This window comes from Nannobrachium achirus (assembly GCF_963921795.1).
Source record: "Nannobrachium achirus genome assembly, chromosome: 19".
Classification (NCBI taxonomy): Eukaryota; Metazoa; Chordata; class Actinopteri; order Myctophiformes; family Myctophidae; genus Nannobrachium; species Nannobrachium achirus.
Genome location: NC_137826.1, coordinates 60141445 through 60167998, shown reverse-complemented (window position 1 = coordinate 60167998; position 26554 = coordinate 60141445). Strand labels below are relative to the sequence as shown.

Sequence of the window (26554 nt, the reverse complement as noted above, 5' to 3'; positions counted from 1 at the left end):
TGTGTCTGTGTTTGTGTGTGTGTGTGTGTGTGTGTGTGTGTGTGTGTGTGTGTGTGTGTGTGTGTGTGTGTGTGTGTGTGTGTGTGTGTGTGTGTGTGTGTGTGTGTGTGTGTGGAGGGGGTTCTTTTTACGACCGCAACTCACAGCATAAATGACATGCTACTCATTCCTTCATAGCTGAAGGTAAACTAAAAGAGTTCTGTGTGTCGTTCACTCTCTTGATTCCAACCTCTGGTCTTTGAAGCAGGCCGACAGACAGACAGACAGACAGACAGACAGACAGACAGACAGACAGACAGACAGACAGACAGACAGACAGAACAGAACCATCATGACAGTGGATAAGTTCAGCATGGAGGTGGACTCCCTCAACGATCGTAGCGTCTTCACCAACGGGGACCTGATGACGGGGAGGATCGTGGCGGTGACCTCGGGTCAGACCAAGGTCCAGGCCATCTCCTTCACGGCCAAGGGCAAGGCGTCCGTCCACTGGACCGAGCACCGCGGGAAGGACAACATCGTGCACTACCATGACAAGAAGAAGTACTACAAAGTGGAGCATTCCATTCTGGCAGGTAAAAACATGCTTCATTTAAACCTATTTAGAACGTGTAAACATTATTGTGTATTATTATTTTATGCTTTAACTATTGAAAAATAGCAGATATACAAGCTCACAGTGCGGCACCGAGTGCCGCGCTGCGAGCTTGTAGATCTGCTATTTTTGAAAAATTGTGAAAATTTGAATTTTGACCCGATTCTAGTGTGTCTTTTGAATCCTTCTAAGATTTTTTTTTTTTTTTTAAACCTATGTTTCTATGTCAGCAATCTGGCCAGCCATCGTCAAAGAAAAGGTCCTTTTCACTTAACTGGAGCTCAGTTAGTTTGTTCTTGAGAGACTACTGTGTCAGTGGTTCTCAAACCTTTTAATGTGAAGGACCCCCAAACTGATATTTATTTGGCCACGGACCCCCATCTCAAAATATTTAGTTCCAGGGACCCCCCCCCCCCCCCCCACCCCAGAAGCAAAATTTGAGTTACAAACTTTCGCTTTAAAAATACATATATTCAAAGATTTGCACACATTTTCACAACTTTTTCAAAAATAGCAGGTCTACAAGCTCGCAGTGCCGCGCTGTGAGCTTGTAGATCTGCTTTTTTTCAACAGTAGAACTGCTGCTTTTAGTTAAAGCATTCAATAATTCTAGGCCTAAATGGGTTAAATAGGGACAACTTTGTTATTTTCTTTTTACAACAAGGGTTCATATTTCATAATCACTGTCTGGCCAAAACCTCTTAACTCCATTTTTTATGTTTTTAGATTTGTTTGTCATAAATCAGGGCTATTGAACACCCTTTACATCTGAGTGTTGGTTAAAATAATATTGAACCAATGAGCTAAATGAGCTGGCCAGATGTATGGAGAACCGAGATGACTGGAAACAACGATGGAGGGCTCGTCTGAGGACGACCTAGATAGATATATCTATATATATATACGACCTAGAGAGAGAGAACCAATGGAAAGTAGTAAAACGTGCTTGGGACGAAACCTCCTAACTCCACACTTTCTGACAAACCAGCAAACTCCACCCGATTGGCCCTCTCTTTGTTTCATAAACATGTGCTATTGAACACCCTTTACGTCTGTGTGTTGGTTAAAACAATATTGAACCAATGAAAAGTAGTAAAAAGCTCTTCGGTCAAAACCTCCTAACTCCACTTGAGCTCATTTCATTTTCCCCAAAATGAACATTTTGGAGTTAGGAGGTTTCGGCCCGACAGCAGAGATATAGTCATTAGAGAAAAGAAAAGATGAGTGTTAAAATGTTTTCATTTACTGCTTTCTGTCGTTTTAGTGATTTTAGTATTTTGATTTCAGTGGTTGGGGGCATGCGTACAAGTGGCTAAACATGTCTTTTTAGACACAATAAGCTGGCAATTTCTTTGTTACTATTTACACCAGCCCCCATAAGTCACATGATCTGCCCATGAAAGATTGTGGTGCATCTTGGGAATGGGCTTATTGTGTCTAAAAAGACATATTTAGCCACGTGCATGCATGCCCCCAACCTGGGGGCCTGCGTGCAAATCTAAATCGTTAAAATCACTAAAACGATAGAAAGAAGTAAATGAAAACATTTTAACACTCATATTTTCTTTTCTCTAATGACTATCTAAAATATGAACCTTTGTTCCCTATTTAAAGTTGTCCTTTAAATAGGGATGGGACAATAATCGCTATTAAAATAAATAATTCTATCGTGGATATTTAATGTATGGTGATATCATCCTCTGTCATGCACTGGGATCAATTCATCTTTTATTTGCCGAGCTGCATATCTGGTACCATTTAAACCCTCTAGCTGCATATCTGGTACCATTTAAACCCTCTAGCTGCATATCTGGTACCATTTAAACCCTTCATATCTGGTTCCATTTAAACCCTCTAGAATTGGTAAAAGGGACCGTAAATAACGTACTTGAAACAGCCTTTTTTTTATCCACTCTCTACCAAATCTCTTTGCCAAAGAATAGCTGATCTGCAAGCTGCAATAAAATGGGGGGTGCTCTCCATTCCGACAGTGACTTCTTGGCAAAATCGCGCTCTTTCGAACGCCCATCATTTCGGCCGGAGGGTTAGCGACTCACTCCACGGAGGTTAAGGTTAGGGTGAAGGTTAGAGTCGGGTGTCGAAAAGATGACATGTAGTAACAGCGACACACTCCCAACTTCTTATTGTCGGAGTGGCAACACTTCCATAGAGGTTAGGGTTAGATGTCGGAAAGGAGACATGTCGGAATGGAGATGTGTAACCTAATAAAACTACTGTGAGTGATGTGTTTTTAGTTTAAACAAATTTCTCATATTTGGACCAGAAGGGCACTGCCAACTCAGCGTATGTGTGGCGCGGCTTGGGTGTTAAAGGGATATTCATGGCTCAAAATAACTTTTTTTATTTCTATTGAAAACTCATCCCATGGAGACTTGAATTCATTCATTCAAGCCAATCATTTGAGGAGACTCTCAGGCTAAATGACTCAATAGGGAACCACTGCTTGGCATCAAATGATTGACTTGTCTGCTATTTTTCAAGTAGTTACATCCAACAACTTTGAAAAGATTTTGGACAGGTTTGTAAAGATTTCTAAAAGACTACCCTCTCACACCGATTTGAAAAAGACTTTCCAAAGACTTAACGATGATGTTTAAAAGATTACCGTTGTTAGATGTGAGATGCCTCAAAAGATTTTGTAAAGACTGGTTCAAGATTCCCTTTTATTTGCTAAAATCTGTCTGAAATAGGCCTATTATAGCCATTGTGTTCCTATTCTTAGCCCCCCCCACACACACACACACAATAAGTATGTTTACTTAAGTACAGTTGAGATATTTGTACTTTAGGAAAATATTGTAGCCTACTTTAGTTAGGCCTACTAGTTATTTTACAGATATACATTATAATATTTATAAAACATTAATGAAAATAGCCGATCTACAAGCTCTCAACGCGTCGCATCGCAGTATACCGTATTGATACTTTTAATTAAAACATGTGAGTACTTTTCCATCACTGTATGCACAGTTTGCACACACATGAGCTCCGCCCTCCTCCCTCAGTCCCATCCCGTTCTCTCCTCTCCTCTCAGTTGAGTCTAGCCGACGCAGATTGATCCTATCAACTTATTATCAACTTTGAATTTTTGGAATAATGAACTATTATGATACGCAGTGAAATAAAGGGTTGTCGCAGCCGCACCAACAGCTAGTAGCGACCAGGCTGGCAGCTCAGCGTCTTGGGGAATGAATGGCTTTTGTGTTCTGTTTTGGTTGTTATGTCATTGTACTCGACGGTCAGACTCAGCCCCGATTTGTGAAAATATCAAACCAGTTTGATATTCTCGTAACAGAATCGGGGTCTCAAGTCGGACCACTACTTCACATTTAACGATTGAGTTACAACTGAATCACGGGAGCTCGCCGCGACTCGTCTCGATTTTATTACAACTGAGAAATCTTTCCAAAGTTGTTAGGTGTAAGGCTAGCTTTAGGAATGCGACAACGAAAACGAAAGTTCTAGTGCATTGTAACAGGATAGACTCCCAGAGGTCTATAGTGCAATGTAATGGGGATAGACTTTGATTGATTGAAGACTTTATTAGAAGTTTGCATAGGAAAAGGTACAGTTTCATGACGGTACAGTTCACTGGTACAAGGTCTACTAAAAGGAGATCCATGAAAAGACTAAGCTTATTTCCACTGGAAACCATTGAAGTATCTCATATAACATTGAATGACAGACAAATAGAACACAGTACTATGCAGTAGATATGTAAAGAAAAAGAAAAAAGAAAACAGTAAGTCTAAACAAAACAGTATATACAAAGAAGGGGCAGGGGAGGGTAGGGTTGGGCTAAAGAAGGGGCAGGGGAGGGTAGGGTTGGGCTAAAGAAGGGGCAGGGGAGGGTAGGGTTGGGCTAAAGAAGGGGCAGGGGAGGGTAGGGTTGGGCTAAAGAAGGGGCAGGGGAGGGTAGGGTTGGGCTAAAGAAGGGGCAGGGGAGGGTAGGGTTGGGCTAAAGAAGGGGCAGGGGAGGGTAGGGTTGGGCTAAAGAAGGGGCAGGGGAGGGTAGGGTTGGGCTAAAGAAGGGGCAGGGGAGGGTAGGGTTGGGCTAAAGAAGGGGCAGGGGAGGGTAGGGTTGGGCTAGACTCTGACGTTCTCGGCTGGTACCGACAATAAGCCTCTCCGACCTACATACCTTCCTGAACCCCAGCATCCATATTCTGGGGTGAACATTATTGGCCACGGTTGTGTTGAGCCTGCAGATCTGCTAATGTTGTGGTTAAATCTGTATATTCAGATCTGCTATGGAGTGTTTGTTCAGTAACAAGGGTCCAGGGGGTCCAGGGGTCACCAGTATGTCACAGACAAATGTGTCCGTGACAAAGCCTTGGCCTTGTCCTTGGAACATTTTAGATTTTCTGTTTAACACACCTTAATGTTCTTATTTTGATTATAAGACCCAATTACTGAATGTCAAGTCTCCAGCTTTTCTTCAGAATCTGTATGATACTGATTTACTGTCACTAATAGCACTAGTGGTTCTCAAACATTTGATTTGAAAGGACCCCCATAACTCATAAGTGTAAAAACTGAGAGAAACCCAACTGAGAGAAACCCATTTAACAGCTTCAGTTTTATATAGTGTTCTAATTCTGTTTGCTAAATCTTTTGTTTCGTCACTTCCAATTTCACTTGTTTATCTTATCCTTCATGACATCTCTCTCTCTCTCTCTCTCTCTCTCTCTCTCTCTCTCTCTCTCTCTCTCTCTCTCTCTCTCTCTCTCTCTCTCTCTCCTGATTGGGTAAGAACTGACATCCTGAGCTGAACATGTATTTTGTGTTTTACTAAGGGATCCTCCTTGCCTTTGTCTTCCAGGTCCCCAGGAGCTTGGACCGGGTCGCCACGTGTTCCCCTTCACCTTCCAGATCCCTGACAGGTACGTTCTGACAGGGGTTCTTGAAGTGGGTGCTTAGGCCATGGCTACACGGAGTTGGATATTTCTGAAGCTAGACATTTTTTTGTGCTGTTGGGGCTTGCAGCCACACGAAGCTGGATATTTTGGCTGTGAAACTGGATATTTTTTAAACGGATAAATAAGTGGAGAGATTGAAAAATATCCGATTCACTGGATCCGTGTGGACAGGGAACCCGGATATCTCTGAAGACTTACTGTGTGTGTGCTTGTTAGACCTAGATATATTTGTCGTGTGGACCTAGATATTTTTCTATGTGGATATCTGAAAAACCTGGATATATGAAATATCCAGCTCCGTGTAGCCATGGCCTAGCCACAGGTTCAGTTATTGAACCTGTGGCTAAGGTAGGGTAGGGTGCTAAGCCTTAGCACCCACCCTATGGTGCTAAGGCTTAGCACCATAGGGCAGTGTTTCTCAAATAGCTGAACCTGTGAGTCTCATTACAACAATATCAAGAGGCCAGTTGATAAAATAAATAAAACATTAATAATGGTACTTGATAACTTGATAACCATACATTTTGGGTTATACTGTAGTACCAGTTCTCGGCATCAACTTTTCAGCTCTTGCTGAGGCTCATCTTTACTGCTTCTCTGAATGAGAGCACACAGTTTACCCTTCCTGGATGATTATTCATGTCATAGTGATGTAATTAGGCTAAAGACATAGCCCCATATAGAACCTCACCCAGACCGCCTCCACATCAAGTTGGAAAACAAGTTTCTCCAAAAAGTAAAGGTAGTGCCGAGCTCCCAGACTATGGTTTTCCATCCCACGGTACATAAAACATGAACCAGGGCATGAAACAACCGCTTAAATCGTTAGTTTTGTAATGTTTTCCCATTCAACCGGAACTCCCCCGGCGGCAGTTGCCGGTACTGCTCCTTATTCTGCTACAATGGGAAGGATGCAGTACTGGCACCTGCCGCTGTGGGCTTTTCAGAATTTAATGAGACTGAATATGCGATTTAAACCGTTTTCCCAACGCCGTGGTGCATGTTTTATGTACCGTGGGATGGAAAACCATAGTCTGGGAGCTCGGAACTACCTTTACTTTTTGGATAACATTTAGTTTGGAGTGTTTTCCAACTTGATGTGGAGGCGGTCCGGGCCATCACTGCACCACCTTTATAGGACCTCATCTGGGAGCAGAACAGTATGCAGCGACGGTGAGGTTCTATATGGGGCTAAAGATAAGATAATAAAAAGAGAGTTTTTGTTTATTTTATACGTTTTGTACGCATCTTTATTTTTTGATATATTTTTTTGATTGATTGATTGTTGGGCCAGTCAAAATTGTGCCACGGGCCTGGAAGCGGCCTCTCATAATACTTTGATAATATTTGGAATTCATCAATATCACTTCAGTTTAACCACTTATACTTAGTAGAACAGACCTGGGTTGCACTGTACTTGGTGAGATCTTTTTTTCAGCCTACAGTGCAAGTCTCATCACCAAAAATAGCAGATCTACAAGCTCACAACGTGTCACAGCGTGATGCGTTGTGAGCTTGCAGATCAGCTATTCTTTTGTGTGAATGTTCCCCCAGAATAGAGATGCTGGGGTTTAAGTAGTTGTTAAACTTTTTTTACAAAAGTTATTTTCTGTGTCCTAATAATGGAAACAGACATTCTCTCAAGTTTTCCTTGTGACATAAACTGTATCTTAAAAGAGGAAATATTTACATATTTGACATAAATGTAAGGTTCTGTAAAGCAACAATCTATTTCAGGGGTGGATGAAAAAGTTATGCTGTGTCCAGCTTGCAAAAGACCTCATGATAATCCATAGCAGCAAGGCTGCACTACCAGCTTGCTGCGTAAACAAGGACGCTAATAATGCAGGAGACAGACTGTCGAACGTGGAATACTTAGGCCGGATTCACACATACTGTATGCGTGAAACATCTTCTCTGTAACGTCTCAGAATGAGGGGGGGAGGGGGAGGTCCAATGCATTGTCAATGGAAGGTTGTTTGGTGTTTTGTCGTTACCGTGTCTCTAGCTCAACCACAGGCTGTCTTTTGACACGGCAACGACAAAAAAACAAACAACCATTGACAATGCATTGGACCTCCCCCTCCCCCCCTCGTTCTGATACGATACGGACACGATAGCTGTCGCAACTGTGTGTAGGGCGCCTGAGAAACAGACGATCAGCGATCCAACTTTTGATTGTTTTATATACACAAAATCAAATTGTCAGGTTTCTCAGGCATAGCGGCCTGGAACAACTGCTTTTTCTCTGGATCCTCGGGTTGGGGGTTCAGGTCGTTGTGCCAATGATGCTAATACCTCTGTGCTGTGTTCAGGAGCATGCCGTCCAGCTTCAAGTCCAGGACAGGCAGTGTGGTTCATTCACTGCAGGCCAAGCTGAGCAGAACCATGAGGATCCCAAACAAAGACAAGACCAACTTCACCTTCATCTCCAAGCCAGACCTGACCCAGCCTGGACTCATGGTCAGTACACCCTAAACCTAACCCTAACACCTGGAATCCTTTGTTATGCCTAAAACAGAAGATCTGGGGATTAACACAAACTCAAAAAAATTGAGATTTGAATAAACCTTACAAGCCTTGTCATACCTGAAGTGAATGGCCCTGACTGTCATACAACAGTCAGGATTACTTACTTAATCTGCAAGGAGACCTATTGAAACCTATTTGAAATGCAAAATGAATAGAATAAGAATTGTCATGGCGTTTATCGTGCGCTTGCCCAGGCCTCACGGCCTGGGCAGAAATATAACGATTGCATTCACCACGGCTTCGTAACTCGCGCGGCGCTCCGCCGGCCGCGCAGCCCTGGCCCGCTCTTCGCGGCCACTCGCGCCTGCGGCGCTCGGGGGCGAAGAGCAGGACCAAGGTCTGCTGGCCTTCGCGCCGCTTGCAATGTCGTGGACAATAACTATGACATCTATTGTTTTATAAAAAACACTAGAAAGGCTAGTAAACATTTGGAAAAACTAAAAAGGACTAATTATAGCCCATAACCTATTTAAATCCTAAACACATAGTCCAAACAGACTATAACCATAGGGAACTTAAGAAATGTATAGAATATACTAGCCCTCTCCTACATTTTTAAATTATGGCGAGTGCAATCATTCCCTCAGAGCTATTTACAGGAAGGAACCATTAAATATGATTCCTTAATGTAAACAGTACTGATCGAACTCTGACAACCTACCTAAACCCACCTTCATCTCCAAGCCAGACCTGAGCCAGCCTGGACTCATGGTCAGTACAGCCTACTGACCCTAAACCTAACCCTAAACCTAAGCCTGAGCCAGCCTGGACTCATGGTCAGTACACCCTACTGACCCTAAACCTAACCCTGACCCTGAACCTAACCCTAACCCTAACCCTAAACCCACCTTCATCTCCAAGCCAGACCTGAGCCAGCCTGGACTCATGGTCAGTACACCCTACTGACCCTAAACCTAACCCTAAACCTAACCCTGAGCCAGCCTGGACTCATGGTCAGTACACCCTACTGACCCTAAACCTAACCCTGACCCTGAACCTAACCCTAACCCTAACCCTAACCCTAACCCTAAACCCACCTTCATCTCCAAGCCAGACCTGAGCCAGCCTGGACTCATGGTCAGTACACCCTACTGACCCTAAACCTAACCCTAAACCTAACCCTGAGCCAGCCTGGACTCATGGTCAGTACACCCTACTGACCCTAAACCTAACCCTGACCCTGAACCTAACCCTAACCCTAACCCTAACCCTAAACCCACCTTCATCTCCAAGCCAGACCTGAGCCAGCCTGGACTCATGGTCAGTACACCCTAAACCTAACCCTAACCCTAAACCCAAACCTAACCCTAACACTAACCTAAACCTAACCCTAAACCTAACCCTGAGCCAGCCTGGACTCATGGTCAGTACACCCTAAACCTAACCCTAAACCTAACCCTAACCCTGACCCAGCCTGGACTGATGGTCAGTACATCCTAAACCTAAACCTAAACCTAAACCTAACCCTGACCCAGCCTGGACTCATGGTCAGTACACCATAAACCTAAACCTAACCCTAAACCTAAACCTGACCCTAACTTCACCTTCATCTCCAAGCCAGACCTGACCCAGCCTGGACTCATGGTCAGTACACCCTACTGAACCCATACCTAACCCTAACACTACCTAACCCTAACCCTAAACCTGACCCAGCCTGGACTCATGGTCAGTAAATCCTAAACGTAATGATGCATACTTTATATGTTACAGGATCTCCTTTCTGTGCCAAGGAATCTGTTGCTTATTGCTTTTGTGCACACACACACACACACACACACACACACACACACACACACACACACACACACACACACACACACACACACACACACACACACACACACACACACACGCACATTCAAAAACTTCAAGTTAGGGGTGCCCGCTGGCCTACCGGTCCAGGCGAATGCCACAAATGCTCTGATGCCTTGACAGTGTTTTGCGGGTTTGAGTCTTACTGGTTTTATGCTTTAACTATTGAAAAATAAGCTCCCAGTGCCGCGCTGGGAGCTTGTAGATCTGCTATTTTTCACTGGTTAAAGCATTCAATAATTCTAAGCCTAAATACAGAGGGACTTACAGTACAGTAATCAAGGACAGCACAAGGTCATATCAATATCAAATGCATAGCAATAGTCTAGGATCTAATCTAGGATCATAGATAAACTATGAACCTAGCATCAGTCTAAACAGTAGAATTACCCAAAACAAAAGTAAGACCTTTATCCAAAGTGCTTTACAAACGTGTATTTCATTTACACACGGACATGCATGCACATGCATGCGCACGCACGCACGCACGCACGCACGCACGCACGCACGCACGCACGCACGCACGCACGCACGCACGCACGCACACACACACACACACGCACACACACACACACACACACACACACACACACACACACACACACACACACACACACACACACAGAAACACACAGAAACACACACACACTCCGACGGCAGAGGAAGCCAAGCGAGGCAGCTTAGTGCCTTGCTCACTGACACTGTGACACTATAACCCAGGGGGAGCTGCATGGGGCTTGAACTGGCAACCTTCTTTTCTTTTTCTCCTAGAGCGCCTCTGCTTTCTCCCTACTGAAATACCACGAGGGGCCTTTTTCACCTGCAAAGAACCGGTTCTGGTTCTTTCTCCCACCTATGGGATGAACCAGAGGTTCTTTCTCCCACCTATGGGATGAACCAGAGGTTCTTTCTCCCACCTATGGGATGAACCAGAGGTGAGCTTTTCCACCGAGAACCAGAGTTGGTTCTGAACCGTAAAATTTGGTTCCGAACGGGAACCACAAAATCCTTGTTTTTTTCAGTGAACCACCATCTGTACTGGGGGACAATGGCTCTGGTTCAATCTGGTGGAAACGCAGGCCGGTTCCCAAGAACAAACCAAGGTTCCAAGAAGCGGCACTGGTTCTGGAACCAAGGTTCTTTAAAGGGGCCTTTTCCACCAGCAAAGAACCGGTTCAGGTGCTTTCTCCCGCCTATGGGATGGCAACTTTCTTGGAACCTTGTTTCGTTCTTCGGAACCAACTTTTACGGTTCAGAACCAACTCTGGTTCTCGGTGGAAAAGCTCACCTCTGGTTCATCCCATAGGCGGGAGAAAGAACCTCTGGTTCATCCCATAGGCGGGAGAAAGAACCAGAACCTGTTCTTTGCCGGTGGAAAAAGGTCCCTCATACAAACAGTCCAAACAAACATGTTAGACAGGGCATTTATGACAGTTATAAATAGGTACAGGCTCAGAGGCTAGAGGACTATCTACTGTATAGTGCAGCTCATCACAGGGTTAAATAGCCTGACAATGATGCTATTATTCACTCACTCATCCATCCAATCCACACATGAATCTATGCTTTAAGTTACAAATGACAGCATGAAAACTATTGACTGTTGAAAAGTATTGACTCTTGCTGCCACAAACACTTCACTCACATTGCACCACCATCTATAATGTTCAGTGTGTCACATGTTGGGTTTATTGTCTCCACCAGCCGAAGGCTGAGGGAGAGTATGTTTTCCCCTCCGTCCGTCCGTCCGTCCGTGCGTGCGTGCGTCCGTGCGTCCGTCTGTTTGTCCGTTACCAGCTAATCTCCGGCGCCGTTGGCCCGGTCGCTGCCAAACTGTGCACACACACTCCCTCGACACCAATTCAGAACCTCTGCCCCAAATATTTCACATGGGCCTGTTCTAGCGCCACCAGGAGGCCGACTTTTGCAAAACTAACTTTTGCCAGTACTCCTACAGATTTTGTCCAAAAATCACGTAAATCAGTAGACAGTATCTCTACAGTCATGTGATCGACATGGATGTGTCAGATTTTCCATATTCCATCCTGATTGGCTAAAACTGGCTTTCAAAGTTTGCAGGATTGGTCAGTTTTGAATAAAATGCCTGAAATCCTGAACGCAGTGTGCGATTTTGGTGAAATTGTGCATGCACATTCCCAATAGGCAGAGGAATAAATGCCACTTAAGAAAAATCAAATCAGGCTCATGGTGGCGCTATAACAGGCCGATTCATGTTTTCACCTATGACTCCACCGATTAGTGTCAAACTTTGTATGCACACTCCTTAGAGGCCAAGGTAAAACCTTTTCCCTGCATTTTTTACATCAGCCTTTTATAGCGCCATCAGGAGGCCGACTTATGTAAAACACATTACATGCCTGACCTGGTGGAGACCTGTGCTCGGAAGAGCACTGCTTCTAGTTTATGAATGTATTTATATTTCAGGAACCACAGTACAGGACAAAGCTCAAAGACAAGGTCTTATTCATGTATATATTTATGTTATATGTTTATATTTCAGGAACCGCAGTACGGGTCAAAGGACCAAGACGTGGTTTTCTTTGCATCTGGGAACGTCTCTATGAACGTGTTCACAGAGAAGATGGGCTACACGCAAGGTAACCCTGTTTTTATAGTCTTTAAACCAGGAGAAGATGGGCTACACGCAAGTTAACCCTGTTTTTATACAGTCTTTAAACCAGGAGAGATGGGCTACACGCAAGGTAACCCTGTTTGTTATTCACTGTTTTTAAACCAGGAATGTGTCTTTGTGTTTATATCCAGGTGCATAGCACAAAGGCTCAGTGTAGCCTAACAGCATGTCGACGCTATCACATTAACTTCAAACTCTCCTTTAATATAATCTCACATGTAAGCAACAGACAGACATACTGTAGCCTAATGTACACATTTGGCCTGGTATGACCGTATAGACACACGCTAGACACAAGCTCACGACGCCTCACGCTGCGAGGCGTTGTGAGCTTGTAGATCTAGTGGAGTCAGTAACGCACTTTTTACTTCAAGTCATGATGCAAAGGTCCCCTTTGGTATGGAAGTACCTTAGGGCCATAGGAAAGAATTTATCCAAAGAGACAAGTTCGATCACCCTTCATTTTCTTTTTATAGCCATTTTAAAAATGGCCGCCGTCAATAAACCACTATTACACCAGACCCCATATCTTTGCTTCTGTTAGAGCTATAATAATAATATTGGTGTCAAAGTGTACATTTTTGGGGTCTAGGAATTCAATTAAATCGGTTTCAAAGCAAAAAACCCAATACTTCATTAATTAACATGACAGCAGGGGGTAAAATATGCAAATGTCATGAAAAATAACACGTTTAAACAGGGTAACTTACCCCCCCACCCCTCCCCCTAAACTTTGAATCACCTTTCCTTTGGTATGGAAGTACCTTAGGGCCATAGGAAACAATTCATCCAAAGAGACAATTTAGATCACCCTTCATTTTCTATCTATAGCCATTTTAAAAATGGCTGCCGACAATAAACCACTATTACACCAGACCCCATCTTTGCTTCTGTTAGAGCTATAATAATAACATTGGTGTCAAAGTGTACATTTTTGGGGTCGAGGAATTCAACTAAACAGGTTTCAATGCAACAAACCCAATACATCACTAATTAACATGACAGCGGGGGGGTAAAATATGCATAATTCATGAATAATAATACGTTTTAACTGGGTAACTTACCCCCCACCCCTCCCCCTAAACTTTGATTTACTTTTCCTTTGGTATGGAAGTACCTTAGGGCCTTAGGAAAAAAAACTAATCCAAAGAGACAAGTTAGATCACCCTTCATTTTCTATTTATAGCCATTTTAAAAATGGCCGCCGACAATAGACCACTATTACACCAGAACCCATATCTTTGCTTCTGTTAGAGCTACAATAATACAGTCTGTCTTGCACTTCCAATGGAGTGCATCACTGCTTGGTGGCATGTGATCAAATGTGTCCCAGCACCCCCAGCAGCTAGTCATCTCGGGGACTGTCATTATTCCCTGTAGCCAAAATGATTTTTTTTTTTTTTTTTGCTCTTTTTTTTTTAATGCCACAACAGCATCTCATAATATCTAGGCTACATTTCACTTAAACGCCAGAGCTTAACTCTGCATGTAAATAAGACTTTTTTTAATTAATGTGAGAGATCGGTACATAATTCTGTTAGTCCTCCCAGTTTATATTAGCTAAAATGCTAACTAGCCAGCCTTTGTTAGCCGTTTGTAGCCAAATGCGGTAATATCGGGACTCCATTACTTAGCGAAGCAACCCACAGTATTTATCCCATTAATTTAATGCCACGTGTGTTCCAAATGAACAATTATTAACCACGTAATGTATGATTTTGTGTATTATTATTTATTATTCTTCTGCCGTTCTTCCGCTGTTTCTTCTTCTACGCTGGTGAAATGATCCGTTCCTGCCTGGAGGCGTCTGTGACGTATGCGTTTGTCTTCTGTGAAGCTCCGGTGCGGAAGCTTCCTTTGTCACTGAGTTAGCTTAGCATTGAATAGATCAGTGTCGTCCTAAACTATCTAATTCTAACGTTCAGGGTGTTCGTTTTTTTGGACAATAAATTGACAGCCAAGAAAACATGGATGGAATGCAATCGTTCACTCGCCGTCGGAAAGTTGACTTTAGAGTAGACTATTCTGGTTGACTGGCTATGAGTGGCTAACGGCTAACGCTAGCTAGCGTTAGCTAGCGCTAGCTGCAGCGCTAGCTGCAGGCTATAAACAAATAAAACGTGACCCAACTCTATTGTTGCTCTCTTCTACAAGCTCACAACGCGAGGCGGTTAAGCCTGTAGATTGTGTTTTATTATCAGGTCAAATAATCCTTCTGACTGAAGTTACACAAACACTGATTATGCTACATTTAGCACAGTTAGCCCTGTTGCACACGTAATACATTCACTTCAACCTCGTGTTGAGCAGTTAATCCTATTTGCTACGTACGTCTACAAAAACCTTCATATTTCAAAGATAACGTGCTTACTGAAGTCTCACAGATGTCACAGTATGGTACGCTCAAGCAGAATTACCCGTATCTTTCGTATTGTTTAATAAACTGCATTTTAATCCGATCAGATGCCATTTTCTGTTGTTTTTCAGCCATGCGACCTCATCGGTTGCGAGGTGTACTGCACTTAGATACATTAATACCTTTTTAAGGAAACGACGACCGATCGGATTAAAATGCTCCTCATTAAATAATACGATCATTACGGGACATTCTGCTGGAGCGTACCCTATGGTGACATCTGTGAGCCTTCACTAAGCAATTTATCTTTGTAATCTGACCGTTTGTGTAGACGTATGTAGCAAATTGGTTAAACTGCTTCACGGTTGGCGCACTGTAGCGTCTTTACATTTAGCCCAATAATGCTTGAGATGCTGTTGTGGCATTATCTTTTTAGAGAGCAATAACTAAAGTTTAAAACATACATAAACCACTTTAGCCCTATGTTATACCAAGGCTATTTGAAAATAGACGATCTACAAGCTCACAACGCATTGCGGTGCGACGCGTTGTGAGCTTGTAGATCTGCTATTTTCAAACATTTTGTACTTTTACTTTTGGTACTTTAAGTACATTTGGATACCAATACTTTTGTACTTTTACTCAAGTACATTTTTTATTCTGGACTTTTACTTGTAACAGAGTGATTCTACATTGCAGAATTGATACTTTACTTTATTATAAAATGTTGGTACTTTTTCCACCACTGTGTAAACGTTTGTGTTCTCATGCCAATAAAGCTTCTTTGAATTGAAGATTGAATTGAAGATTGCTCCCCATGTGGCGGAGTCAGGTCATTGCAGGTTAGAAATTTATTTAAAACTTGAATATCTCAAAAGTACTATTTCAGCATGGCATCATTCTATAAGCCATATCTTCAAAACTGTTGGGTCAATCTCCACAACCAATATATCATTTTGTAGCTATGATCCCAGCTTTCAAATGAAATGAAAAAATGAAAATGAAAAAAATTGCAATGACTGGCTCCTGGGGAGATTGGGACACAAATTATCTTCCTTTTTGAAGGAAGAGGGAGAGTCGAGCATTAGGACACAATCCTAATGTCGTCCCCGGAAACACCATACAGCTTCTGGAGACATTTCTAGAGAATGGGTGTGTGGGTGGAGATCATCTCAGTGGTTGGGCTAGGGCCAGAGAGCAGCTGAAGAGGTAAGGTGAGTTCAGGCAAGGACTGCCACACAGACTGTCTTCTTGCCCTCGCCAAATGCTGTGTTGCTCCCCATTAAAGCATGGAATGCTGGCAGTGCCATTGCCTTGGATGGTCCAAGACTGAGCAATGGCATGTGCTGGAATATACCTGGTAAGGGAAAGAAATTACCAAAAGAAGGGGAATGTCAGACAAATTCGCTTCAGTCTGGGAGAACACCAGATCCCATCAGTCATTGAGAAGCCGGTGATGAGTTTGGAAATGTCTTCAACCGCACTCTGAATGACAGAGATTGACCCAAGGCGGGGTCATGCTCAAGCTCCCTCAGCCCTATGTTCCCTCAGCCCTATGTTCCCTCAGCCCTGTGTTCCCTCAGCCCTATGTTCCCTCAATCCCTAACACTTTATTAGACCCTATGTTCCCTCAATTCCAAAATAGACCCTATGTTCCCTCAGCCCTATGTTCCCTCAGCCCCAAAATAGACCCTATGTTCCCTCAGCCCTATGTTCCCTCAGCCCAAAATAGACGGTGCCATGGCATTGGTCCGACGTCTCATTGTTCCGACATCCCATTTTTGCACTTTTTGGCGGCGGCGGCAGGGGGTCCTGGTTGTGGTTTGGCAGCCAAGGAGTGTGTGTACAAAGTTTGGCATGGATAGGGACAACGATGGTGGAGATATGAGTAGGGCAAAAGTGTGACGTGACGTGTGACGGACAGACTGACTGACTGACTGACTGACTGACTGACTGACTGGCGGACTAACAGACAGCGGGTGGAGGTTTTGCTAGTAACTGCGACCTGATGGTCGCTATTAGCCTACTTTTTGTGTTAAATACAAAGTTATTTTAATCAGTTCTAACCAAAACGGATAATCCCTTGCAACATGATGTACACGTGTAAGTACCCCCAGAACATGTGCTTTCAACAGTGCACGTATAATTTGATGTTGTGGTTACCATCAACACAGGTGTAAAGAAAAATGTGTGGGCTGAGGGAACATAGGGCCTATTAGGGGACTGCCCATAAGTCTGACATCTCATTAGTCCTGCAGGGTTAGGTTTAGGCATAGTTTTACTGAGGTTAGGGTTATCATTCACCAGGTTAGCATTCACCAGTGTTGAAAGGTTAGCATTCACCAGGTTAGCATTCACAAGTGTCGTCAGGTTAACATTCTCCAGGTTAGATTCACCAGCATCGGCAGGTCAGCATTCACCAGGTTAGCATTCACCAGCGTCGGCAGGTCAGCATTCACCAGGTTAGTATTCACCAGGTTAGCATTCAACAGTGTCGGCAGGTTAGCATTCACCAGCATCGGACGAATGGGGCGTCAGAACAATGAGACGTCGGACCAATGCCATGGGGGACTGCCCATAAGTCCCAGCTGAGGGGACATAGGGTCTATTTTTGGTCTGAGGGAACATAGGGCTGAGGGAACATAGGGTCCTATTTTGGGATGAGGGAACATAGGGCTGAGGGAACATAGGGCTGAAGGAATATAAGGCTGAGGGAACATAGGGCTGAGGGAACATGGGGCTGAGGGAACATAGGGCTGAGGGAACATAGGGTCCTATTTTGGGATGAGGGAACATAGGGCTGAGGGAACATAGGGTCCTATTTTGGGATGAGGGAACATAGGGCTGAGGGAACATAGGGCTGAAGGAATATAAGGCTGAGGGAACATAGGGCTGAGGGAACATGGGGCTGAGGGAACATAGGGCTGAGGGAACATAGGGCTGAGGGAGCTTGAAGATTCAAGGCCTGTGTCTACCAGCATGAAATGTACCCAAAAATCCTCTGGCCTCTACTCATCTATGATCTGATGGCTGAATGAAGATGGCTGGGATTGCCACGCAGCCTAAGCAAAATCGGGGCAATAAACTCACGCTCTGTTTCGGCACGGGCACAGGAATATCTGCAGTACACATAATGAGCACACAGGTACATATCCTGAAATATCCTGAGCAGCTGCTCCAAGGTGTTGGGTGAGGCCTGAGGGCCGGGTTATTTCTATTGAGGCACCACCAGGTCCTGAAATCCATCGCTTAAGGAGCGGCATTGCTCAGGGGTAGAGAAACCGATATTAGAGCACGAAGGGTTCCCGAAGGGTTCCCAGTTCGAATCCGGGCTCTCCCTGAGTTAATGTCGAGGAGTCCTTGAGCAAGACTCTGAACCCCTAATTGCTCCCGGTGAGCAGGTTGGTGCCTTGCATGGTTTCCTCCGCCACCGGTGTATGAATGTGTGCGTGAATGGGTGAATGTAATGCACGATCTATGTAAAGCGCCTTGGATAAAAGCGCTATATAAATGCACCATTTACCATTTACCATTTTAAGCAATCAGCAAGGGCATCCAATACTCCCAAGCCACAGCTAAGGCCATTCATTGTGTCAAGGAAGGGAAAAGGCCAGAGAAAACACCAAAGAACTGCTCTGCTGGTTTGCTCTCCACAGCCCGAGACTGAGTGATGACAGTTGACCTGGAGAGGCAGCTGAAAATTCCACCACACATCACCCAGTCCAGATTGAGACCTGACATAATCTGGCAGTCTGGAATTTGCCAGTCACTCCCTAAGCACAGCTACGCCACTGTGCATAATAACAGTTCCCAACAAAGAAGAGCCTTAGGCAACAATGTGGATGCAGCAGAAAAAGCCTCCAGATTAAGAGGGGAGAGCAGTGGGGACAGAACCATACCACTTGGATACATAACGAGGTCTGATCAGCTTCGGGTCGCCTGACGAGGCTGACTCTTGCAGGACCCAAAACACCCAGTGACTCCAGGAAACAACACTGATGATGTGTCCAAGTTTGCATCAGTAAATGATTTGTCAACTGTTAATGAAATGTGATTAATTATTTCACCTCCATTTTGAGGATAATGAGAAAACTATTGTTTTTTGTTGTTGTCTTGAAACCAATTTAATTGGATTCCTTTACCTCAGAAATGATATCTCTATCAGAAGCAAAGATTTAGGATGTGATGTATTGCTGTAAGTGTAAATGATGGCTGCCATTTTTTTAAACGTGTATATTTCAGTAATGAAGGGTGATCTAATTTGTCTCTTTGGATAATTTCTTTCCTATTATCCTAAGGTAGCCTACTTCATTGCCAAAGGTGGAGAAACTGTAACGTTACCCTGTTAAAACGTATTCTTCTTTGAATATTTTACTCCTGTTGAAACATATTGGGGTTTTTTTCATTGAAACCTTGGATTACTAGACCCCAAAAATTTACACTTTGACACTAATATTATTATTATAGCTTTAACAGAAGGAAATATATTGGTTCTGCTGTATTGTTTTGAATTGTGGCGGCCATTTTAAAAATGGCTATATAAAAAAAGGAAGGGTGATCCAACTTGTCTCTTTGGATTAGTTTTTTCCTATGGCCCTAAGGTACTTCCATACCAAAGGAAAAGTAAATCAAAGTTTAGGGGGAGGGGTGGGGGGGTATGTTACCCTGTTAAAACGTATTATTTTTCATGAAATGTGCATATTTTACCCCCCGCTGTCATGTCAATTAGTGAAGTATTGTTTTTTTTTTGCATTGAAACCTGTTTAGTTGAATTCCTAGACCCCAAACATGTACACGTTGACTCCAATATTATTATTATAGCTCTAACAGAAGCAAAGATGGGGTCTGGTGTAATAGTGGTTTATTGTTGGCGGCCATTTTTAAAATGGCCATAAAAAGAAAATGAACGGGGATCTAAATTGTCTCTTTGGATTAAGTATTTCCTATGGCCCTAAGGTACTTCCACACCAAAGGAAAGGTGAATCAAAGTTTAGGGGGAGGGACGGGGGGTAAGTTACCCTGTTAAAACGTGTTATTTTTCATGAAATATGCATATTTTACCCCCCGCTGTCATGTTAATTAGTGAAGTATTGGGTTTTTTGCTTTGAAACCTATTTAATTGAATTCCTAGACCCCAAAAATGTACACTTTGACACCAATATTATTATTATAGCTCTAACAGAAGCAAAGATATGGGGTCTGGTATATTGGGGATTATTGTTGGCGGCCATTTTTAAAATGGCCATAAAAAGAAAATAAAGGGTGATCTAACTTGTCTCTTTGGATAAATTCTTTCCTATGGCCCTAAGGTACTTCCACACCAAAGGAAAGGTGAATCAAAGTTTAGGGGGAGGGGTGGGGGGGTAAGTTACCTCGTTAAAACGTGTTATTTTTCATGAAATTTGCATATTTTAACCCGCTGTCATGTTAATTAGTGAAGTATTGGGTTTTTTGCTTTGAAACCTATTTAATTGAATTCCTAGACCCCAAAAATGTACACGTTGACACCAATATTATTATCATAGCTCTAACAGAAGCAAAGATATGGGGTCTGGTGTAATAGTGGTTTATTGTCGGCGGCCATTTTTAAAATGGCTATAAAAAGAAAATGAAGGGTGATCTAACTTGTCTCTTTGGATAAATTCTTTCCTATGGCCCTAAGGTACTTCCATACCAAAGGGGACCTTTGCATCATGACTTGAAGTTAACAGCTTATTTTTTGGCGTTACTGACTCCACTAATCAGCTATTTTCAGCAAAGAGCTTTTGGGGGAAAAGAGCGGACCAAGTACAGGGTGAAAGGTCAAGTTATTTTAAGTATTGACAGTTCATAAGGATTAATATCTGAAAACACACATTAACATGAATCCAAAATACACTGATGATTGTGCCGTCAAGCGATGAAACTATATGGAATCTATGAACAGGTTGTGGGGGTCCCTGCTTCATCTCTCTCTCAACTAAGGGGTCCTTGGCCTGAAAACATTGAAGACCCTCTCTCTCTCTCTCTCTCTCTCTCTCTCTCTCTCTCTCTCTCAGGAGAGGCCCTGAGCGTGACGGTGGAGGTGACCAACAGTTCCAGTCGAGCGGTGAAGCCCAGGTTGGTCCTGTACGAGAAGAGGAGCTTCTTGGGTCACAGCCGCCTGGGGAGGGGGAGGAAGGTGGAGACCAGCGACGTGATGAAGGACAAGGACCCCCACATGGAGCCCAACACCCGGAGGACCATCTCCAAGACCCTGCTCCTCCCCAGGGACCTCCACCCCTCCATCCTCAACTGCTCCATGATCAAACTGGAGTACCGGCTGAAGGTACAACTTGGTGACAGTGTTGATTTCGTCGACTAAAACTACGACGAAAAATGTTTGTCGACTGGGTTTTTTTCACTGACGAAAACTAAATAAAAACTAAATAAAAAGTAAGCTGTGATGACTAAAACTAAGACTAAATATATTGACAATTTCGTCAACAAAATAAAAACTAGACTAAAATGTTGGGGAGGAACTAGTGGAGAAGAGAGTCATTTTATGTTTGGTTGCTCTCAGGTTTTGCGTTCTGAAGATAGCAGATCTACAAGCTCACAACGCGTCGCGCTGCGACGCGTTGTGAGCTTGTAGATCGGCTATTTTCAGCATGCAACCAAGTGTAAAATCAGTCATTACGATGCCATCAAGGGCTACCAAAATACATTTCAGTTGATTAAATCAACTGCAGATTTAGTCGCCTAAAAACTTATATTTAGTCGACTAAAATTAGACTAAAACTAAAACTTTTCAGGTGACTAAATTATGACTAAAACTAAATGGCATTTTATTCAAAAGACTATGACTAAAACTAAATCAAAATTTGTTGTCAAAAACAACATGGATGGTGACCATGATGTGACCATGTGACCATGATGTGACCATGTGACCATGATGTGAAAATATATACTACTTGAGTACCTGAGAGGAATAACAGTCTAATTCCATATTTTAATTTATTTGAATATAGATATTTTTGGATTTATCAGACTGTAAACCACAAACTAGTACATTTTTAATCTGTTAAATTATTAATGCACTCCCCCCTCATTTTGTTCAATCTGTTGTAATGTTATCTGCTCCCTTTGTCTGCTGAATATTGCTTGTAGGGACTTATACTGTTGTTCCACAAACTGGAGATATACTGTTTTTACACTTTCCATAAGTATTATGTCTTGTAATTCCTAATATATATGAGTTAAGTACAAAAATCCAATTCAACAAAATGAGGGGGGAGTACAACATCTAGTTTGTGGTTTACAGTCTGGTAAATCAAAAAATATCTATATTCAACATTTTAAAATATGGACTAATGTCCAATATGTTTTTGTCTCAAGTACTTAATTGACATTTTAACGGTGATACAATAAGCATCACGGCTCATGGTTGACGATACGATACATGGACGATATTGGTTCACTCATGGAGATACGATACGATTCAATGATTTAAAATCGATACAGTAACTATTTAGCAAAGAAATTAAAGGACAACTTTGTTTTGTTTTTCATTCAAGGGTTCATATTTTAGATTGTAATTAGAGAAAAAAAAGATGAGTTTTAAAATGTTTTAATTTACTGCTTTCTATCCTTTTGCGTACAATTGTCTAAATATGTCTTTTTAGACACAATAAGCCGGCGATGTCTTTATTACTATTTACAGTAACACTTCCAGCCCCCATAAGTCACATCTGACCATGAATGATTGTGGTGCATCTTGGGAATGGGCTTATCGTGTCTAAAAATACATATTTAGCCATATTTAGCTTGTACGCATGCCCCACTCACTGAAATCAGAATCAGAATCATTAAAATCGCTATAAAACGATAGAAAGCCGTAAAAGAAAACATTTTAACACTCATATTTTCTTTTCTCTATTTACAATCTAAAATATGAACCCTTGTTGTAGAAAAGAAATGTCTGTTAAATCTGTAAAAGGTGTGTGCATTCTGTAAATTAGTTGTGTGCTCGCTGAAAGGCGAGCACACGTATGTTATCTTCATTATTTATCTATCAGTCAAGTTCTCCTCCACAGTACAAAGGCAGGGCCCTTAGCCAATGAGGAGCAGCCAAAGGGTAGATCTTTGTGCCCATACATGGTGTTACATGCGAGCCCACACTGTTTCGTAGGAACTGTATTTCTAGAATGAGACTGACGTTATAACACCGCCCCCTGCAGGTGGTGCTGGACGTTGCGCTCACCAAGGACCCGGTGATCAAACTGCCCATCGTTATCCTGCCTGACTTGGACGGATCATCTTCTCATCATCATCCTGACCTGCAAGGGTCCTCTTCTCATCATCATCCTGACCTGCAAGGGTCCTCTTCTCATCATCATCCTGATCTGCAAGGATCCTCTTCTCCAAACCAGACTCTGGGTCTCCCAGAGTCCATCCAGTTCTGAAGAGCACCGCTTCTAAACCAGGGAGGTGCTGGGCCCCTGATTCAGCCCAGTAAAAGGAGCTGGAGAGGCCCTCATTGTGCGCAGCCAATGGCCGCGCAGAGATCTTTTTGCCTTACGGACGCGCCGCGAGGCCCCAAATACTAACCGATGAACAGTTACTGTGATTTTAGGTCTCGTAGTTTTTCTGGTATAAAGAGAGCCTAATGATGTTATGTAGACCATCCAGGAGTAGTCAAGGAAGCTAGGGAGTACTAGGAGTAGTGGGCCGGTATTCAGATGATAACAAGCCAGTGGGGCCAATGTGATGGCTCTGTGGGCTGCTGCTACTCAGTGCTATAGAGAGAGATCTCTCTATAGCACTGCTGCTACTCAGTGCTATAGAGAGAGATCTCTCTATAGCACTGCTGCTACTCAGTGCTATAGAGAGAGATCTCTCTATAGCACTGCTGCTACTCAGTGCTATAGAGAGAGATCTCTCTCTATAGCACTGCTGCTACTCAGTGCTATAGAGAGATCTCTCTCTATAGCACTGCTGCTACTCAGTGCTATAGAGAGAGATCTCTCTCTATAGCACTGAGTAGCAGCAGTGCTATAGAGAGAGATCTCTCTCTATAGCACTGCTGCTACTCAGTGCTATAGAGAGAGATCTCTCTCTATAGCCCTGCTGCTACTCAGTGCTATAGAGAGAGATCTCTCTCTATAGCACTGCTGCTACTCAGTGCTATAGAGAGAGATCTCTCTCTATAGCACTGCTGCTACTCAGTGCTATAGAGAGAGATCTCTCTCTATAGCACTGCTGCTACTCAGTGCTATAGAGAGAGATCTCTCTCTATAGCACTGCTGCTACTCAGCACTATAGATGGGTCGACTCAACTGAGAAAGACCTTAAAGTAAGGAAGGCACTCGCTTGGAGGGCCCTGAACGGCATGAACAGTGTATGGAACTCTAACCTCCCCCGCCAAATCAAACTTAGCTTCTTCTTTGCAACGGTGGAGTCTGTTCTCCTCTATGGCAGTGAATGCTGGACCCTGAAGCCAACCCTGCAGAAGTCTCTAGACGGGTGCTACACTAGAATGTTGCGTGCAGTACTCAACATCAACAGGAGTGCACATGTTACAAACGAGAGCCTGTATGAGGGAATACCAAAGGTAAGCGAGAAAATTGCCACCAGAAGAATGAGACTAGCAGGACACTGCCAAAGACACCAGGAGCTTCCAGCCAGCAAATTGGTACTGTGGGAGCCAACACACGGGCACCGGCCGCGAGGACGTCCCACAAAAACATACGTGGACATACTCAAGGAAGGCGTAGGGACACAGAACACCAATGAGCTGGCCAGATGTATGGAGAACCGAGATGACTGGAAACAACGATGGAGGGCTCGTCTGAGGACGACCTAGATAGATAGAGAGAGATCTCTCTCTATAGCCCTGCTGCTACTCAGTGCTATAGAGAGAGATCTCTCTCTATAGCCCTGCTGCTACTCAGTGCTATAGAGAGAGATCTCTCTCTATAGCCCTGCTGCTACTCAGTGCTATAGAGAGATCTCTCTCTATAGCACTGCTGCTACTCAGCACTATAGAGAGAGATCTCTCTCTATAGCCCTGCTGCTACTCAGTGCTATAGAGAGATCTCTCTCTATAGCACTGCTGCTACTCAGCACTATAGAGAGAGATCTCTCTCTATAGCCCTGCTGCTACTCAGTGCTATAGAGAGAGATCTCTCTCTCTATAGCACTGCTGCTACTCAGCGCTATAGAGAGAGATCTCTCTCTCTATAGCGCTGCTGCTACTCAGCGCTATAGAGAGAGATCTCTCTCTATAGCGCTGAGTAGCAGCAGCGCTATAGAGAGAGATCTCTCTCTCTATAGCGCTGCTGCTACTCAGCGCTATAGAGAGAAATCTCTCTCTATAGTGCTGCTGCTACTCAGCGCTATAGAGATGCTGCTACTCAAATATTGTCCATTTCAGATCATGAGAGACAAGCCAGTGGGCCAATTAAATTATTACTTTTAGTTATATTTACTTTGTGGGCCGGCCATTTTTTTTAATGGCCGGCCTGGACCGGCCGGGAATGGACCGGCTGTTCGGGAGTTGTCCCGCTTTTCCCAATGGCCAGCACGTCTCTGTTCTAAACCCTGTTATAGTGTGTCTACTGTCATACCAGGCCAAATGTGTACATTATAGGCTACTATATTCTGTGCTATGTTTGTTGCTTAAATGTTGGATTAAAGGAGAGTTTGAAGTTAATGTGATGCAGTTTTCATTTGAGGTCAGCTACAGTATATTGTATTTCACTTCACACGCACACACACCAGTGGTGGAAAAAGTACTGTTATGCTCCCGGCCAATAGGGGTGCCAGGAAACACAACAGAAATAAGGGGGGAGATGCAGTTTTATCAAAGAAAGTATAATGTATTTAAATAATCAAAAGTAAGGAAACAAACCAAAAGTCAAAGTGAGGTGTGGAAGTCAGTAAAGTCAGTAGTGCAGTGCATTGATGGATGAGTGGATGGTGTAAGGCAGTGTTTCTCAACCACTGTGCCTGGGGACCTTTGGTGTGCCCCTGAGAAGGGTCAAGTGTGCCCCTTGAAACTGCTTGAAAGCCAGTACTGTATTTATCATTTTAAAAATGATTTAAACTAGTGAAAACAGCCGATCCACAAGCACACAATGCCTCGCAGTGCGATACGTTGTGTGCTTGTAGATTGGCTGTTTTCATTACTGTTGTGCGACAGCCTTGTATGATGAAGCAGAGCTTTACTTTGAGAAGAAACATAGGCCTACACATTTGAAACTTGGAGATACAAGGTTTCTTCCCGACAGTGACGATGTTTACACCCCTGTATTATGTTGGTGTGAACATGGATTCTTGGGACATGAAAAGTGTGCACATGCAGAACAAAGGTTAAGAAACACTGGTGTAGTGTGCAGTAGTCTTGGGTCGCGCGCCCCCGACAAGCCATATCTTTTCTGGGCCGGGGTCTTGCACCCCCAAGTTCACACCTCGACAACTGTTTTAACAAAGAAACGAGCCTATATGCATATCATTAGACCTGTATAGTAGTGTTGAGCCCTGTTCGCGACCCCCCAAACATTGAATCACCATTGCACCACTGGTAGTGTATGTGAGTGTAGCATGTGTGGAACAGAAAAGAACAGGGCAGAGTGGGGAGGAAATCAGAAATGAACAGAACTGGGAAAGGCCTGGGGAAGCTGGCTTTTATAGGGTGTTGGCACCCG

The 26554-nt window shown here is 43.5% G+C and overlaps 1 protein-coding gene across 1 annotated transcript; it reads left to right on the top strand.

Annotated features, from left to right (window-relative positions):
* Positions 1–331: 331 nt before the first annotated feature.
* On the top strand, positions 332–23311 carry LOC308304124 (arrestin domain-containing protein 3-like; the record flags this gene model as incomplete). Its single annotated transcript, XM_080748683.1, has 6 exons — positions 332–575; positions 5439–5499; positions 7851–7998; positions 12401–12497; positions 20927–21195; positions 23087–23311. 6 exons carry the CDS (start codon positions 332–334, stop codon positions 23309–23311), a joined length of 1044 nt encoding a protein of 347 aa, XP_080604809.1.
* Between the last annotated feature and the right edge of the window lie 3243 nt (positions 23312–26554).